Raw genomic sequence first — 13,373 nt, forward strand, 5'->3', positions numbered from 1 at the left:
ACAGGTGTCGTGTTAAAGATTTACTCACATGTAGAGCACAGATTCTATCAAAGAGCATCATACTTTCCTCCACACACACAATCTTTCACTCCTGACAGAGTTATTCCTGAACACCCTCTAAATTTACAGCTCTGACACTGATGGGAGAGGACGGTAGATTGCTGCGTGGACAAAAATATCCATCTCATTCTCTAAATCACTCATACATACGGAGTGTCCTGGGAAAAGTGAGCCATAAAAGCAACACTGAAGCTACAAGCAGCTAAATATAAAACATAGATCTTATAGAGAGTTATGAGCAGCATAGCAGAACAGAATTAGAATGTTCCCGTCATAATAAGTGAAGCTCATAACAGGAAGTGAAGAAGCAGTGAGGCTTTAATGGTGGACAGTAGAGCTGTACGATTAATCGTTAAAAGCCACACCATCTTATCCCTAAATGACAACGATTCACCCAAAAGTGAAAATTCTGTCATCATTTACTCACCCTTTGAAAGTAACTCGGCGCTTCAAATAACTATTGTATCAATTACATCGTTACGCCAGTAGGTGGCGACAAGTGACTGTTAAAAATGTATTTGTCATTGAATCATTCATTCAAGACATTCGTTCAAAAATGCTGATTCATCCTACCCTGGTAATCCAGAGTTCTCGCGAGAGCACAAGTTGAATTTGCTCAGCGAGTTTACTCTGGTGTCGAGTAATGATGCTCATTAAATATGCCCCTCGATCTGAGCTGCACCAATCACATCGGGTTATCTGATATAGGCGGGCCAGAGGCGAGCTAAACAGATGACGACAGCGCTGTGACGTCGAAATCATTAGTAAACATTGCAAGATGGCTATGGATGAACACCATCTGTTTGAAACGGCTTTGGCCGCTACAATGAACGAGTTAGACTTGGCTTTTTATCTAAAACAGGAACAGAAGACGCCGCTCGAATCGTTCCTTTGCAAGAAGGACGTTTTTGCTGTTTTGCCGACCGGATACGGCAAGAGTCTAATCTACCAGTTAGCTCCGCTGGTAGCTAAGTGTATGGGGCTTGTTGTGATTGGTCGTACTGTTATCCAATTGCGTGCGGTGAGATTTTCAAATGCATGCTTGGTGCCGCCCCTCGAGTTGGCTGATTTTCATTAGTCGACGCCAGACCATTCATCTTTCAGATTTAGGTCTGGATTTCCAGGCTAGATTCATCCAATAATTAAACAAATCTTTAAGACTGAGTCATTGAATCATTCACTAACACTGATATATATATATAAAAAAAATAAAAAAAAACATTCAAATTAAATGCACATTTTTGAAATTAACATTTTGTTAGAACCTCCAGTAAATCACGTTATTTTGTTAAATTGTCTCTTCAGAATCGTGATCTCTGTTTGAAACAAAAGAATCATGATTAAAAAATGTATCCAGAATCGTGCAGCTCTAGTAAACAGCTGTGTACCTCCATTACACTGCATCAGAGACCCAGGTGAACTCGTTTGATAGCAGCAGCAGACGCCTCCCAAAGTCCTTTCCAAACACGCTGTCCAGCACGCTTGAGTTACTTCACAGACTGTGTGCAGCTACCTGACGGTGTGAACAGAGATTATTAAGCTGTCATGATGATGAGACATCAGCTCGTTTAGAGAGTAAACGAGGATGACGGTGTAGCTGATATCTTCTCAGTTATATCACTGTCGTTATAAAAGGACTTGCTCAGAACTATTTTACACAGTTTACTGACCCCAAATACAAACTAATGCAGAAATGGCAGGTTTTTTTGGGGGGGGGGGGGCTTCACAAAGCCTTGTCTGATAAAAAGTTAAATCATTTGAAAACTTCAAGTTGTATAGACAGGGTGTTTCAAGGTTGCTAAGGTGTTCTGGTTGGCTGCTAGGGCATTTGTAGTTCTGGATGTTGCTAGGCAGTTTCAAGGGTGTTCTGGGTGGTTGCTAGGCCATTACAGTCTGTTTCTAGGGTTTATTTTTAAGTTGTTAAGATGTTCTTCTGGGTGGTTGCTAAAGCACTGATATGTGGTTGCTAGGTTGTTCTGGTTGGTTGCTAGGGCATTTGTAATTGTGGGTGTTGCTGGGCAGTTTCAAGGGTGTTCTGGCTGGTTGCTAGACCATTAGAGTCTTTTACTAGGGTGTTTTTAGGTTGTTAGTTAAGGTGTTCTGTGTGGTTGCTATAGCATTGCTATGTTGTTGTTGCTAGGTTGTTCTGGTTGTTTGCTAGGGCATGTGTAATTCTGGGTGTTGCTAGACAGTTTCCAGGGTGTTTTGGGTGGTTGTTACGCCATTAGTCTTTTACAAGGGTGTTTTTTGGTTGCTAAGGTGTTCTGAGTGGTAGCTAGGCAGTTTTAATGGTGTTCTGGGTGGTTGCTATGCCACTACTGACTGTTACTAGGGTGATTTTAGTTTGCTAAGGTGTTCTGTTGCTAGGCAGTATCAGTGGGGTTCTGGGTGGTTGCTAGGCTATTACAATTTGTTACTAGGTTGTTTTTAGTTTGTCAAAGTGCTCTGGGTTGTTGCTATGACATTGCTATAAGGTAGCTAGGCCATTCTGGTTGGTTGCTAGGGCATTTGAAGTTCTGGGTGGTTGCTAGGCAGTTTCAAGGGTATTCTAGGTGGTTGCTAGGCTATTAGAGTCTGTTACTAGTGCGATTTCAGGTTGCTAATGGGTGCCCTGGGTGGTTGCTGCTGTGACATTGCTATATGGTTGTTCTGGTTGGTTGCTAGGGTGTTGCAAGGGTATTCTAATTTGTTGCTAGGCAGTTTTATGGGTGTTCTGGGTGGTTGCTAGTCTATTAGTCTGTTACTGTGGTAAAAGGGTTGCAAGGGTGTCCTATGGTTTAGGTGGTATAGTCATTTGAAAGACTGGTCTGGTTATAGGCTGTTCAAGGGTGTTTCAAGTGGTTGCTAGGCAGTTTTAAGGTAGTTCTGGGTGGTTGCTACGACATTGGATTCAGTTAGTGTTTTGAGTGGTTACTATGTGGTTGCTAAGGTGTTCTGGGTGGTTGCTATGTCATTGCTATATCGTTGCTAGTGTGCTTTGGTTGGTTGCTTGGGCATTTGTGGTTGTTTGCTAGAGTGTGCTGGGTGGTTACCAAGGCTGTTCCAAGGTGGTTTCTAGGCAGTTGCAGGGGTGTCCTAGGTGGTTGCTAGGGCCTTTGTGCACCTTTGCTAGGGTGTTCTGGTTGTTAGGCTGTTGCTTGTCTCAACCCCAGACGGTCACACCCACGGACCGCTGGCTGAATGTCTGATGCGTATGGCACACCTGCATATGCAACTGGAAACACTTCAAGAGTTTTGAAGTCGTCATCTGATTAAACAGGATACAGGATATTTGGGAGACGTGGAAGTCGCGTTCTTTAACGATTCTCCTGGAAACAAAGATGTTGTGAAGCCAAGCCCCCTCATGGAAGAAGAGCGCCGTTGTGGTTACGACTGTGACTGAGCGCTTATCTAGCTAGCTAGCGCTTAAGAGTTTTACACACCATTCTGTTATTGTAGCGACATCAACGTTACATTTTCACGCCCCTAAACCTGACATGGAACAAACAAACCATGATTGGTTGCTTCACATGTCAGTCAGGTGGCTTCTGGGCGGTCCTTGGCCAATGAAAGCTTCTATGGAGTCCAGACCTTCAGACTAGGCTGTTGCAAGAATGTTCTGAGTGGTTGCTAGGTGGATTTAAGGGTATTCTGAGTGGTTGCTTGGGCATCAGTAGTCAGAATGTTGAAAGATACAAGATTATTTTAAAGTGATGTAAGTTTTATAATATCACTATTTAACCCTCTTGTGCTGTTCTGTAATTTTGACCTAAAAAAATGTTGCATTTTTTACTTCATCTGAATTATACGAAACTTGGTAAAGATTTTGGCACTTGCTTTGATATGATTTGAAAAAGTTAAATGGTGCTGAAAAAAGAATCACACTTGTATTGTTCGCGGTCAAAAATTAGACGAATTTCGTCTAGTGGAAACGTTTGGTACTGCGGCCAAACAAAATCTTACTGAAAGCTCATTTATTGAGATATCAACCTCACATTTGGAACACAACTTTTAGATTTATGTCTTTGATTTAAGAGTAAAAGGTGTTTTGGAAAATATATATTTCATATAAAAAATAAAAAATAAAATAAACATACACAACTATAACTTGATTTTTTAAAAACTTAAAAAAGTGTCGTCTTTAAAAAGAGACCAAACTTGAGTATGTGCTCCAAAGCATTTAAGATTTACGACTTTTCCTTTTCAGGTCTATGCTCAAAAAGTGAATAAATGGATTATAACGACTGCATAAATATAATTTAGTCCCATAAAATCTCCTAAAATATTTAATAAAGATATTATCAACTAAAATATTGTACATTCATTTCATTTCATTGAGCTAATAAAAAATAAATAAAAAATAAAAAAATAAAAAAAATAAAAAATGCCACGTGTCCAGCATTAGAGGTTTAATGGCATATGATAAGTGAGCTGTTTTGTGCAAGAACTTCATTAAGATCTGTTTTTACTGCTTGGCCTCTATATTCCTTTACTTTAGAGAGCAATGATTCAGTTTGAGAGGAATTGATTTAATCCATTTCATATTTGTCTTTGCTTTCATTGGCCGCTGCACAAGTGTTGAAACCATGACTTAATAGTCCTGATGGAGAGCAAAAGTACAGCTTATTCTTACAGTTCAAGCTTCCCAATTAAATTTATCTGGTTTTAAAAAATCTCTAGGGAAATATATTTTTCTTTCCATTCAACCCACTTAAAAAAAGCTTTTAATGGAGTTTTTGTGTCATTCTATGAAATTGTGCTTCAGGGACAGCTCATTATGTGCTGGGACTAATTTGATTGTTTTTGCCAATTATTATGCAAACCTCTCATCATGACATATTAAAAGCAGCATGTTTGGAAATGTCAGTGACTTCTGTGGTCAGATCCCCAGCTGTTTAAATGAGACCGGTCTCTGCTAAAATATAAACATGACTACGACTAGATTATTCTAGTGTGCACACTCCGCTGCTTGGTGATAGTTTCCCCAAGTTTGCCTACAATCAAATGCACATGCCATGTAATCATAGGGGTTTTACGTCAATGGTGTATTATAAGTCAGTGCAACAACATGCTGCTGTTATCGATGCACCTGTCAGCTTGTGTCCAAATTAAGGTTATATAGTTATGATTTAAAGGTACAGTGCATCTGAAAATGGTTTGGAACAACATGAGGGTGGTCGGGTATTCACACGCGTATAGTTCGGTTTTCTTTGCTCTTTTGATTCGGACCAAAACAAAAGAAAACAATACATTTAGTCCTGGTTTGCTTAACCAGAACAAACGAAACAGACTGTAACGTTTACAGTCATTTTTAACACCAAACCTAAAGATTAAAAAAAAAAAGGCTTTAATGACATATTTTGTTGTGTTCTGGGATAAATGCGCTCGCTGTATGTTTTGACCAGCTGAGAACTCGTGAAGAGCTTATAAAATGTTTAAATGTGTCAAAAATCCCTCCGTCACACACACACACACACACACACACAGATCTGTTGTGAGGAGACACGGTTCTGATGCCTGTACTGAACTGTGATGAGCAACATCTCGACTATGACGAGAAAACACAGGTATGCTTGAGCATTCTGTCCTTTTTAGGTTCACATCTTTTGACATCATTTCCTGTTTTTGGTTGGTTTACATGTCTTTGGTCCGTGTCGCATTCATATTTCAGTCGAACATCACCAGAGTTGGTTTGGAAGCGGACAGAGACTCATCTTTTCAGCTTCTCGCTCCTCTTGTTTAGTGCGCCAGGGTTCAGATGGCAGCGTTCACACTTATTTAAATGAACCGCACTAACAGAGTTCGCTTTAATCCAACCAAACACACCAAGTGTGAACACACACTAAATGCCTTTTTATTTTTGAGTGAGCTGGTCCTTTAAGATCAAGCAGAAAACAAAAACGTCATCAATAATTTGGGAGGGCAAGTTGAGATTTATTTTACAGGCTAATTTTATTAGTCTACAATACAAAATAAAGATCTGTCCTGGAATATCATAATGTTCAAAACTGAAAGTCACTGAACAAAGGTTTTTAAAAAAAGATAAGACTGACTTAAAAGACAAACACAAATCCGAACCGAGGATCCACTGATAAAGCCTCAGATACAGTCCAGTACAATCTGCATTTCCCGGGAAATGAGTGCGAGCCGGGTCACTTTTTAGAGTAGGTGATCTTCATGGCACACGTCGCTGTAATTCTGAATCCCTGTAGCGCGTCTTTCGCGACTCCGGCTTGAGTCTCGCTCTCGAACTCCACAAACGCAATGTCATGCTTTCCGGGGACCAGACGCACTTCTTTAAACCCGGGAAACCTGAAAACGTGGAACATGACAGGGAGCCGATGAGTAAACAAGCAGTGAAAATCTCGCTGGAAGAGATATTTTCAGATTTTTGTCAATGCATGATATACATCTCAATATTTATGCATTTGCCATAACACGGCTTAATAGAGTGTTGTCTTCCACACTAAAAGAACATATTACAATTCTCATATGTTCTCTACATGTACCAATTTAACAACACAGTAAATATAGATTGAAATGAACATTGCCATTTATTACTAAAACATTTACTTTGTTTTTCCTCTAATGTATACTAGATTTAAAAGAAACGTACTGGTTGAATAACATGGAGAGCATCATCTCGTTGGTTTCTTCTGGGAGATTGTTCAGGAACAGAATATAATTTGGAGGGTTGTCAGGGACCTAAAACAAATATACAATCATTTAATGGATTTTCAGGTACATAAAATAACTTTAAAAAAAAAAAAATCAAATCACAAAATCAGTGTGTAAACTGTGTGTCGTACCTGGACTGTGGCAGGTGGAGGAGGTTGGTTGTTTACGGATCCCTGCATGAAAAATGCAGAAGCCAGATTTGCTCAGTTGATCTGGTTTTTCTATGAATATGCTTTTCACAGCCAATGAGGCCAATGTCTTTTTCTGATTACATGATGCACTTCAACTCACCGTTGGTTTCTTGTTGAGATTGGCCGCCTGTTCCAGGGCTTTCTTTTTCTTCTCTTTCTTCTTTTCTTTATCTCCATACGTGCCTCTCATCTTAGAGACCAGGTCCGAGTCTGTTTTTGCATACTGGATTCGCTACAAGTACATGCGAAGGTTAGCAAATGAGAAATGTGTAAAGCATTTCTAATTCTTTATAATGTGAACTGAGTTTATATTATTAATAACAGTTAGGGCCGTGTTCACACCTGGTATTGAGATGCGTTTCGGTCGATCGGATCACAAGTGGATGACGCTAAATACAGGTGTAAACGGGGTCTAAAGCGTTTTGAGTTTGTCCACTTTCTACCACTTCCAGAGGTAGTTGAAAACGCATCAGACCGGATTGCTTTCGTAATGTAGAAGCTCATGAGGTCGAATGTGTTCGAACAGCCATAAAAGACCGTCTTCTCTCCGTCTACTGAACTAATGTCTGAACATGGGAAGCACTTTAGCCAGATGGGATTCAAACTTGGATCGACTGGAGATACAAGTTTGGTTTGAAGATGAAAAACGTACCAAGCACAATGTTCTCTCTCCATTCCTGATTCTAACACACACTCAGCGTGATCTTGCGGTTGTCAGAGCAGAAACTAAAGCTGATGGTCTCCGTGTTTTTCCGTTGTTCATATGTAAATTGCGGGAGCTTATTTTGTCCATTAGATCGAAATTTCCCTGCTCATAGACCCTCCACTCGAAGAAATCAGGACAGAAGTGGTTGAAAGTGGACAAAAGAGACGGATTAAAACACCAGGTGAAAACGGGAATGTGCCTCTCTCGTCAACTTGTGATCCGATCGACCAAAACACATCTTAATACCAGGCGTAAACAGGGTAAATGGTTACAGTTTTTACTTTAAATAACAATGGATTTTATTTATGGGAGCCTTTCAAGACACTCAAGGACACCTTACAAATACACAATATCAATCAGAATAGGCTAATCTAAAAAAAATGTGTTTTAAGACGTGATTTAATAATTGAAAGCCTGGTACTATTCCGTATGTCGTAAGGTAAAGTATTCCAAAGACTTTACATCCCATAGTAGCCAAACGTACAGATGGTTTAACTAGAGTCATAGAAGCAGAAGACCTGAGAGGTCGAGTACGTGTCGTGAATACACACGAACACTTCTCTTTCTATGGTGATGGATCTAATTATAACAGAAGTTAAGAAGCTTAAAGTGGACCAATTCACTCATTGTTTTCTGAAATGTTAATCCTATCAGATGACTGATGTGATAAACTGAGGCCTGTGCCACTGACCATGGGTTTGTTGTAGAAGGGGAATCCCTGCAGTTGTCTGAGGGCATTGGTGGCTGCAGAAAGCTCTTTAAAGATCACAAACGCCTGACCCCTCATCTTCGCAGTCTTCAGAGCAACAATGTCCATAATCTGGCCAAACTGCGAGAATAAGGCGTACAGCGATCTCTTCAGCTCTGTAGAAAAGATCCGGGAGAAGAAAACAAGGTTCACAGAAGAACTGCAGATTCTGTCCTCAAACATAATGATCACAGCAAAGTCACGATCTTCTTTACTTTACCTTCTTTCTTGATCTTATCGTTAACATTGTTGATGTAGATGGTGTGATTCGGTCGTATGTCCATGATTACAATTTCACTGCAATACACAGAAAGAGATTGACTTCAATTAGCATTAAATGAGAGCAACTAACGTACACAAAAACAAAACACACGTATTACCTTCTATTTAGTATTCCGACTAGGCTAAACTACTAGTGTTTATAACAGTGCTGACCTGATAAATTATTAACGTAATTTATTAAACACTAATATAACAATAAACGTGATTGAATCGCCTCAAACTTACCACACTGCTGAATTCAGGCGGAAACTGCCGCTGCGCTTCTTCTTTTCCTTTATTGTTGTGAAACAGTTCCAGGTTGTTGCGCCTCCTGTTGTCGCGGAGTGATACAACATCTGCGCTAAACACAAACACGGAGTGTGTAGCTTTTTAAAAAAATTTGCCCACGGTTTCACAAACAAGGCTTAAAATACTCTAGTCTCAGACTAAAATGCATGTTTGAGCTGTTTTAACTCAAAGCAACTTGGGCTGATATATCTTTAAATATGTCAGTGCCATTGTTTTGTCTCGAGATGCACACGTTTATAAAAGCTGCTTAAATGTCCTAATTAAACTAAGGCCTAATCCTGGCTTAATCTAAACCCTGTCTGTGAAACCAGGCCGTAGTCTCATAGCTTGGACCCCAGGTTTAGTTTGGCTAATGGCTACCCTAACAGGTACTTCAAGACCAATGTTCTGAGAGGTTGCTAGGCAGTTTGCAACAGATTTTTTATTAATGAATAATCGGAATATTCATTTAAAGACTATGGAATTTCGTACCACCTATGGATACCTTATTTAAAAAGCTGAGACGCATTCAAAAAGATTCACATTTATTTTACATCCAGTAAATGAACAATAAACACCATAAACACACACATGACATTATAATACATTTGGTTGATGGGCTGGTTTCGTGCACAGTTCACTGTTTGTGATATTATGTTGGACAGATGTGTGTTTTGCTCTCGCTGACTGCCTGTATGTGTGTTCAGAGTGTGTTGATGCTCTGTAGTTTGCGCTCAGTGAAGAAGCGGTGTGTGTCTCGTGTGTGTGTGAGCTCGGACGGCTTGCTGCGGTTGAAATAGGACAGCATGGAGGCGTTATTCTGACGCGCAGCCGCTTTTTCTCCGTCTTCCTCATCATCATCCCTACACATAAACACATTTAAGATTGCATTCAAAGTACATCACATATTCAAAGAGAAATATTTTTGCATGATGCACAATTTTGTAAATAAGCCGGTCTGAACATGAAAAGGCAGCGCCCCCTGCTGTCAGACTCACCAGTGAACAGCAACAGCTTTACTGTCCAGGAGCGTCTGCGCTGTGCTCCAGCTGAACCGCACAAACTGAGGGTAACCAAACACTGGGTCCAGATACTTCAGCAACCAGCTCTTAGTTTTAGGATCTTAACACACACATACAATATCATGATACATTTATTCTGAGATTACACTACCTTTCAAAAGTTTAGGGTTAGTACCAAAAAACAAAAAATTTTGCATTTTTTTGCAATTATAACTTCAACAAGGATGCAATAAATTCACAGTAAAAAAAAAAGGTGGCATTTACAATGATACTAAAGATTTCGGTTTCAAATAAACGCTGTTCTTTTGAACTTTCTATTCATTAAAGAATCCTGAAAAAAAAAGCATCACGGTTTCCACAAAAATATGAAGCAACACAACCGGTTTCAACACTGATGATAATCAGAAATGTTTCTTGAGCATCAAATCATCATATTAGAATGATTTCTGAAGTAATGAGTAATGATGATTCAGCTTTGATCACAGGAATAAATTACATTTGGCAATATATTCACATAGAAAACACTTATTTTACATTACAATAAAATTTCACATTATTACTGTATTTTTGACTACCACTAACTGAAAACATTAATTTTATTTGCAAATGGAAGGAATCAGATGATATCTACTGACCATTAGGATACCCCGAGCCGTAATCTGCATCCACGTCATCCAAATCTTCTGCAAACTTCCAGGATTTGACAGCATGGTCTCTGGCCACCTACAAAGAGTACAAATGACTGTAACCATGACAAATGGTGTATAAATCTTTCTTTCATCGTTAGCAAAACGTTGAGGGTTTGCGGTTACCTTGGCACAGATGCTGGCGGCGCTGACGATGGGGAAGAGCGAGTCAGCTTTGGGACGCACCGTGACCTCCACCCCGGGGAAGCGCTGGGAGAGCTTGTCCTGATACTTCTCTGCGGGACCCACGGTATCCACAAACACCTGAGAGGAATGAAAGACGCGTCGTGATGGGATCATCACCATTTCTGCTGTCTATCATAAGCATAAGCCCATTTCACACAGCGCGTTGATCCCGGGAAATTGCCGTAAAATTGCTAGAGTGCCTTCTGTGTGAACTGAAGGGGGTGGATTGGAATCCACTGCTGCTTCAATGTGTAATGAGTGATTATAATCAAGGTATTAATCAATATCTTTCCTTCTAAATATCACATGAGTTGAATGACTTCTCTGGAGATTTATAGAAGTTACCAGTGTGATCACTGAAATGTTCTTTTCATGTATTCTTTAAAGTAACACTAAGTAACTTTTCAACCTTCATAATATATTTCCAAAATCCTTGTGATGGTACATCGACTTAAAATAGGTTGAATGACACGTCTGCCATAGCCTGACGGGGTTTGTATAGTTTTAAATTGTACTTTTAAACTTCGGGGTTCGGGTAGTAACCCCCGCGCACAAAAAGAACTACAAAATTCGACTGCTTTACGGCATAGGCTACCTCACTTCCCCCAACACGTCCTCGCATGCTGTTGGACTTGTAAGTATATTGCTTATATTGTATATCACTCGGACAAGCACCTGGCGTTCTTGTTGATGGATTAGTAGACATCTTCGGAGGCTAGCTGTGCTTGTTCGATGTCCGACGATTTGTAACGCGTTGTGTTTATTCCCCAATCGAACTCGTGTAACTGTCTGTCACACGTTCTACCGTCCACAGCATTACTTGATAGACAAAAATAGGACAAGAATGAGCGTCAAACAGAAACAACCCGCTTACGGGGTGTTCGAGGCGCACATACAATACAGACTGCCGAAAGTTAAACAGGACGCGCGCAGCTCTTAAAGGGGCCACACCTTATTTCCACTCGTTACAGCTTCTATCCGACTGAACGGGGACCGGTATACAGGGGGGAGGGGATCAGGCCGTGAGTGAAGAGACTGCTCTGCGTGAGTGGTATTTACGACAGTAAAGTTAAATGCAAGTAGTCCACAGCGACTCTAGGGGTCGTTGTTTGACCAAAACGGAAATCCTACATAGTGGGGCTTTAATGTCAGTATTTGATATCTGAATGCAATAACAGTGCTTGCTAATTTAGCCCGGCTTCAAGAAATGAAATAGAGAAATGTTTTGTGTTTGAGAAAGGTCTTCAACATGTTAAAACACATAGGGGTCATTGAAGCCAATAGTTTAAGGGACCATTTCTTTGTTAAAGCCTTACTTAGACTAAAATGTAGCCCTCCTTGAGAAAGAACGCATTATCTTGATGTTTTGAGACGAGACTCCTGTTTATAGTTAGAGCCTGGCCAAATCCAACCTTGGAAAAGCTGTGTGTCGGTGTGTGTGTTAGTCTTCTTGCTTACAGGTTAAGGAACCACTGGCATTGTTGTTCGGGACATGCTGGCACCCAGCAACCCAGATCTGCGACCTGGAAGGTCACGACGTGCCTGACTTCAGGGTCTGAGTTTCAGCTGCATAATCTATGGAGATATGCTTCAGTCTATCTGTGTATGTGTGGAAAATTACTATGTTTATCAATTTCTAAGCCAATGAGAATCATTCAACCTGTAAGCAATGACGTAGCTTAGACCTTGGCAATGGTATAACTGCTGTGATCTTTGTAACTGTAAGCGGGGCGGCCTACGAACTCCTGTGTGAGTCTTGAAGCTGACTTCTGCTGATGAAACTGCAAACTATCTTCAGTAAAACTTTTCTTCAATTTATTATAATTCTGACTCCGGGTCTTCTTTCAAACATCTGGTCCTTGGGTCCTAAACTGATAACCCCTAACAGAACGCAAACACGTCCCGGGGTCGATGCCGGGATGGGGACCTAGTAACATTGCCGGGATCAGTCCCGGAACGCGCCCTGTGTGAACAAAAGCCAGGGCTAATGCCGTAAGGGGTGTGTCGTAGTGATGACGCACGTGCCATCGCACGGGACCTATGCTACAGCATATGGGGAACGAGCCACTCGGCAAACCCAGTGGCGCTACCGGGGAGTATGGACTCGTCTTCGTGTAGAAATGACGAAGAGGAGTTATCAGCAGAACTGACATCTGACAGGAGTTATCACATCCTGACGTCACGTGTCTTTACGGGATGTGTGAGAACGCACTCTCAGATTCCGGAAAATCACTGGCAGTGTGAATGAACCAAAATCAAACGATCTCGGGACACATTATCCGTGTATTTTCCGGAATCTCTGTGTGAAAGGGGCTATACAGGTGTTGGTTTGTTCCAAGTACCTCTTTGAGCTGCACCCCGCAGTCCAGCGCGTACTGCACCAGACCGATCGCAGCATCATGTGACAGAGCATTCAGATTGTATTTCGCTCTGAAAACAAAAGGACGACAGGTTAAAATGATTCTTCCGACTAGAATTACCAGCTTTAAAATGTCCTTACGAAATTTTCGCACATTACAGAATAAATACGACCTCATGTTGTGTCAATCACATTTACACACTGCCTTC

At 40.7% G+C, this 13,373-nt stretch overlaps 2 protein-coding genes across 6 annotated transcripts in view; both read right to left on the reverse strand.

The window, feature by feature from the left end:
• Positions 1–5,835: 5,835 nt before the first annotated feature.
• Positions 5,836–8,981, reverse strand: snrpb2 (small nuclear ribonucleoprotein polypeptide B2). Of its 2 annotated transcripts, none has more exons than XM_084403089.1 (7): positions 8,870–8,981; positions 8,583–8,659; positions 8,306–8,478; positions 7,009–7,140; positions 6,849–6,890; positions 6,656–6,744; positions 5,836–6,351 (listed from the first exon to the last, which is right to left on the reverse strand). In XM_084403089.1, exons 1-7 carry the CDS (start codon positions 8,977–8,979, stop codon positions 6,192–6,194), a joined length of 783 nt encoding a protein of 260 aa, XP_084259215.1. In that variant the 5' UTR covers positions 8,980–8,981; the 3' UTR covers positions 5,836–6,191. The 2 variants fall into 2 exon arrangements, with proteins under 2 accessions (XP_084259215.1, XP_084259216.1); XM_084403090.1 differs by having other exon boundaries at positions 8,743–8,875.
• A 458-nt stretch (positions 8,982–9,439) lies between these two features.
• rnaseh2a (ribonuclease H2, subunit A) overlaps positions 9,440–13,373 on the reverse strand; it is a 178,276-nt gene continuing 174,342 nt past the window's right edge. For all 4 annotated transcript variants that reach the window (XM_084403086.1, XM_084403087.1, XM_084403085.1 and 1 more), the window contains 5 exons: positions 13,148–13,235; positions 10,746–10,883; positions 10,569–10,656; positions 9,910–10,033; positions 9,440–9,774 (listed from right to left, as the gene is read on the reverse strand). In XM_084403086.1, the coding sequence (XP_084259212.1) occupies positions 9,615–9,774; positions 9,910–10,033; positions 10,569–10,656; positions 10,746–10,883; positions 13,148–13,235 (598 nt within the window). In that variant the 3' untranslated portion in view covers positions 9,440–9,614. The remainder of the gene's footprint in view (positions 9,775–9,909; positions 10,034–10,568; positions 10,657–10,745; positions 10,884–13,147; positions 13,236–13,373) is intronic.

This window comes from Rutilus rutilus, assembly GCF_951802725.1.
Source record: "Rutilus rutilus genome assembly, chromosome: 2".
NCBI lineage: Eukaryota > Metazoa > Chordata > Actinopteri > Cypriniformes > Leuciscidae > Rutilus > Rutilus rutilus.

Bases quoted from the DNA above. Each gene is read 5' to 3' on its own strand.
- snrpb2 (XM_084403089.1), bottom strand. From the start codon at position 8,979: ATGTTGTATCACTCCGCGACAACAGGAGGCGCAACAACCTGGAACTGT. The intron at 8,660-8,869 runs GTAAGTTTGAGG...TGTGTATTGCAG, and splicing joins CGCCTGAATTCAGCAGTGTG to TGAAATTGTAATCATGGACA. The intron at 6,745-6,848 runs GTACGACACACA...TATTTGTTTTAG, and splicing joins CTCCACCTGCCACAGTCCAG to GTCCCTGACAACCCTCCAAA.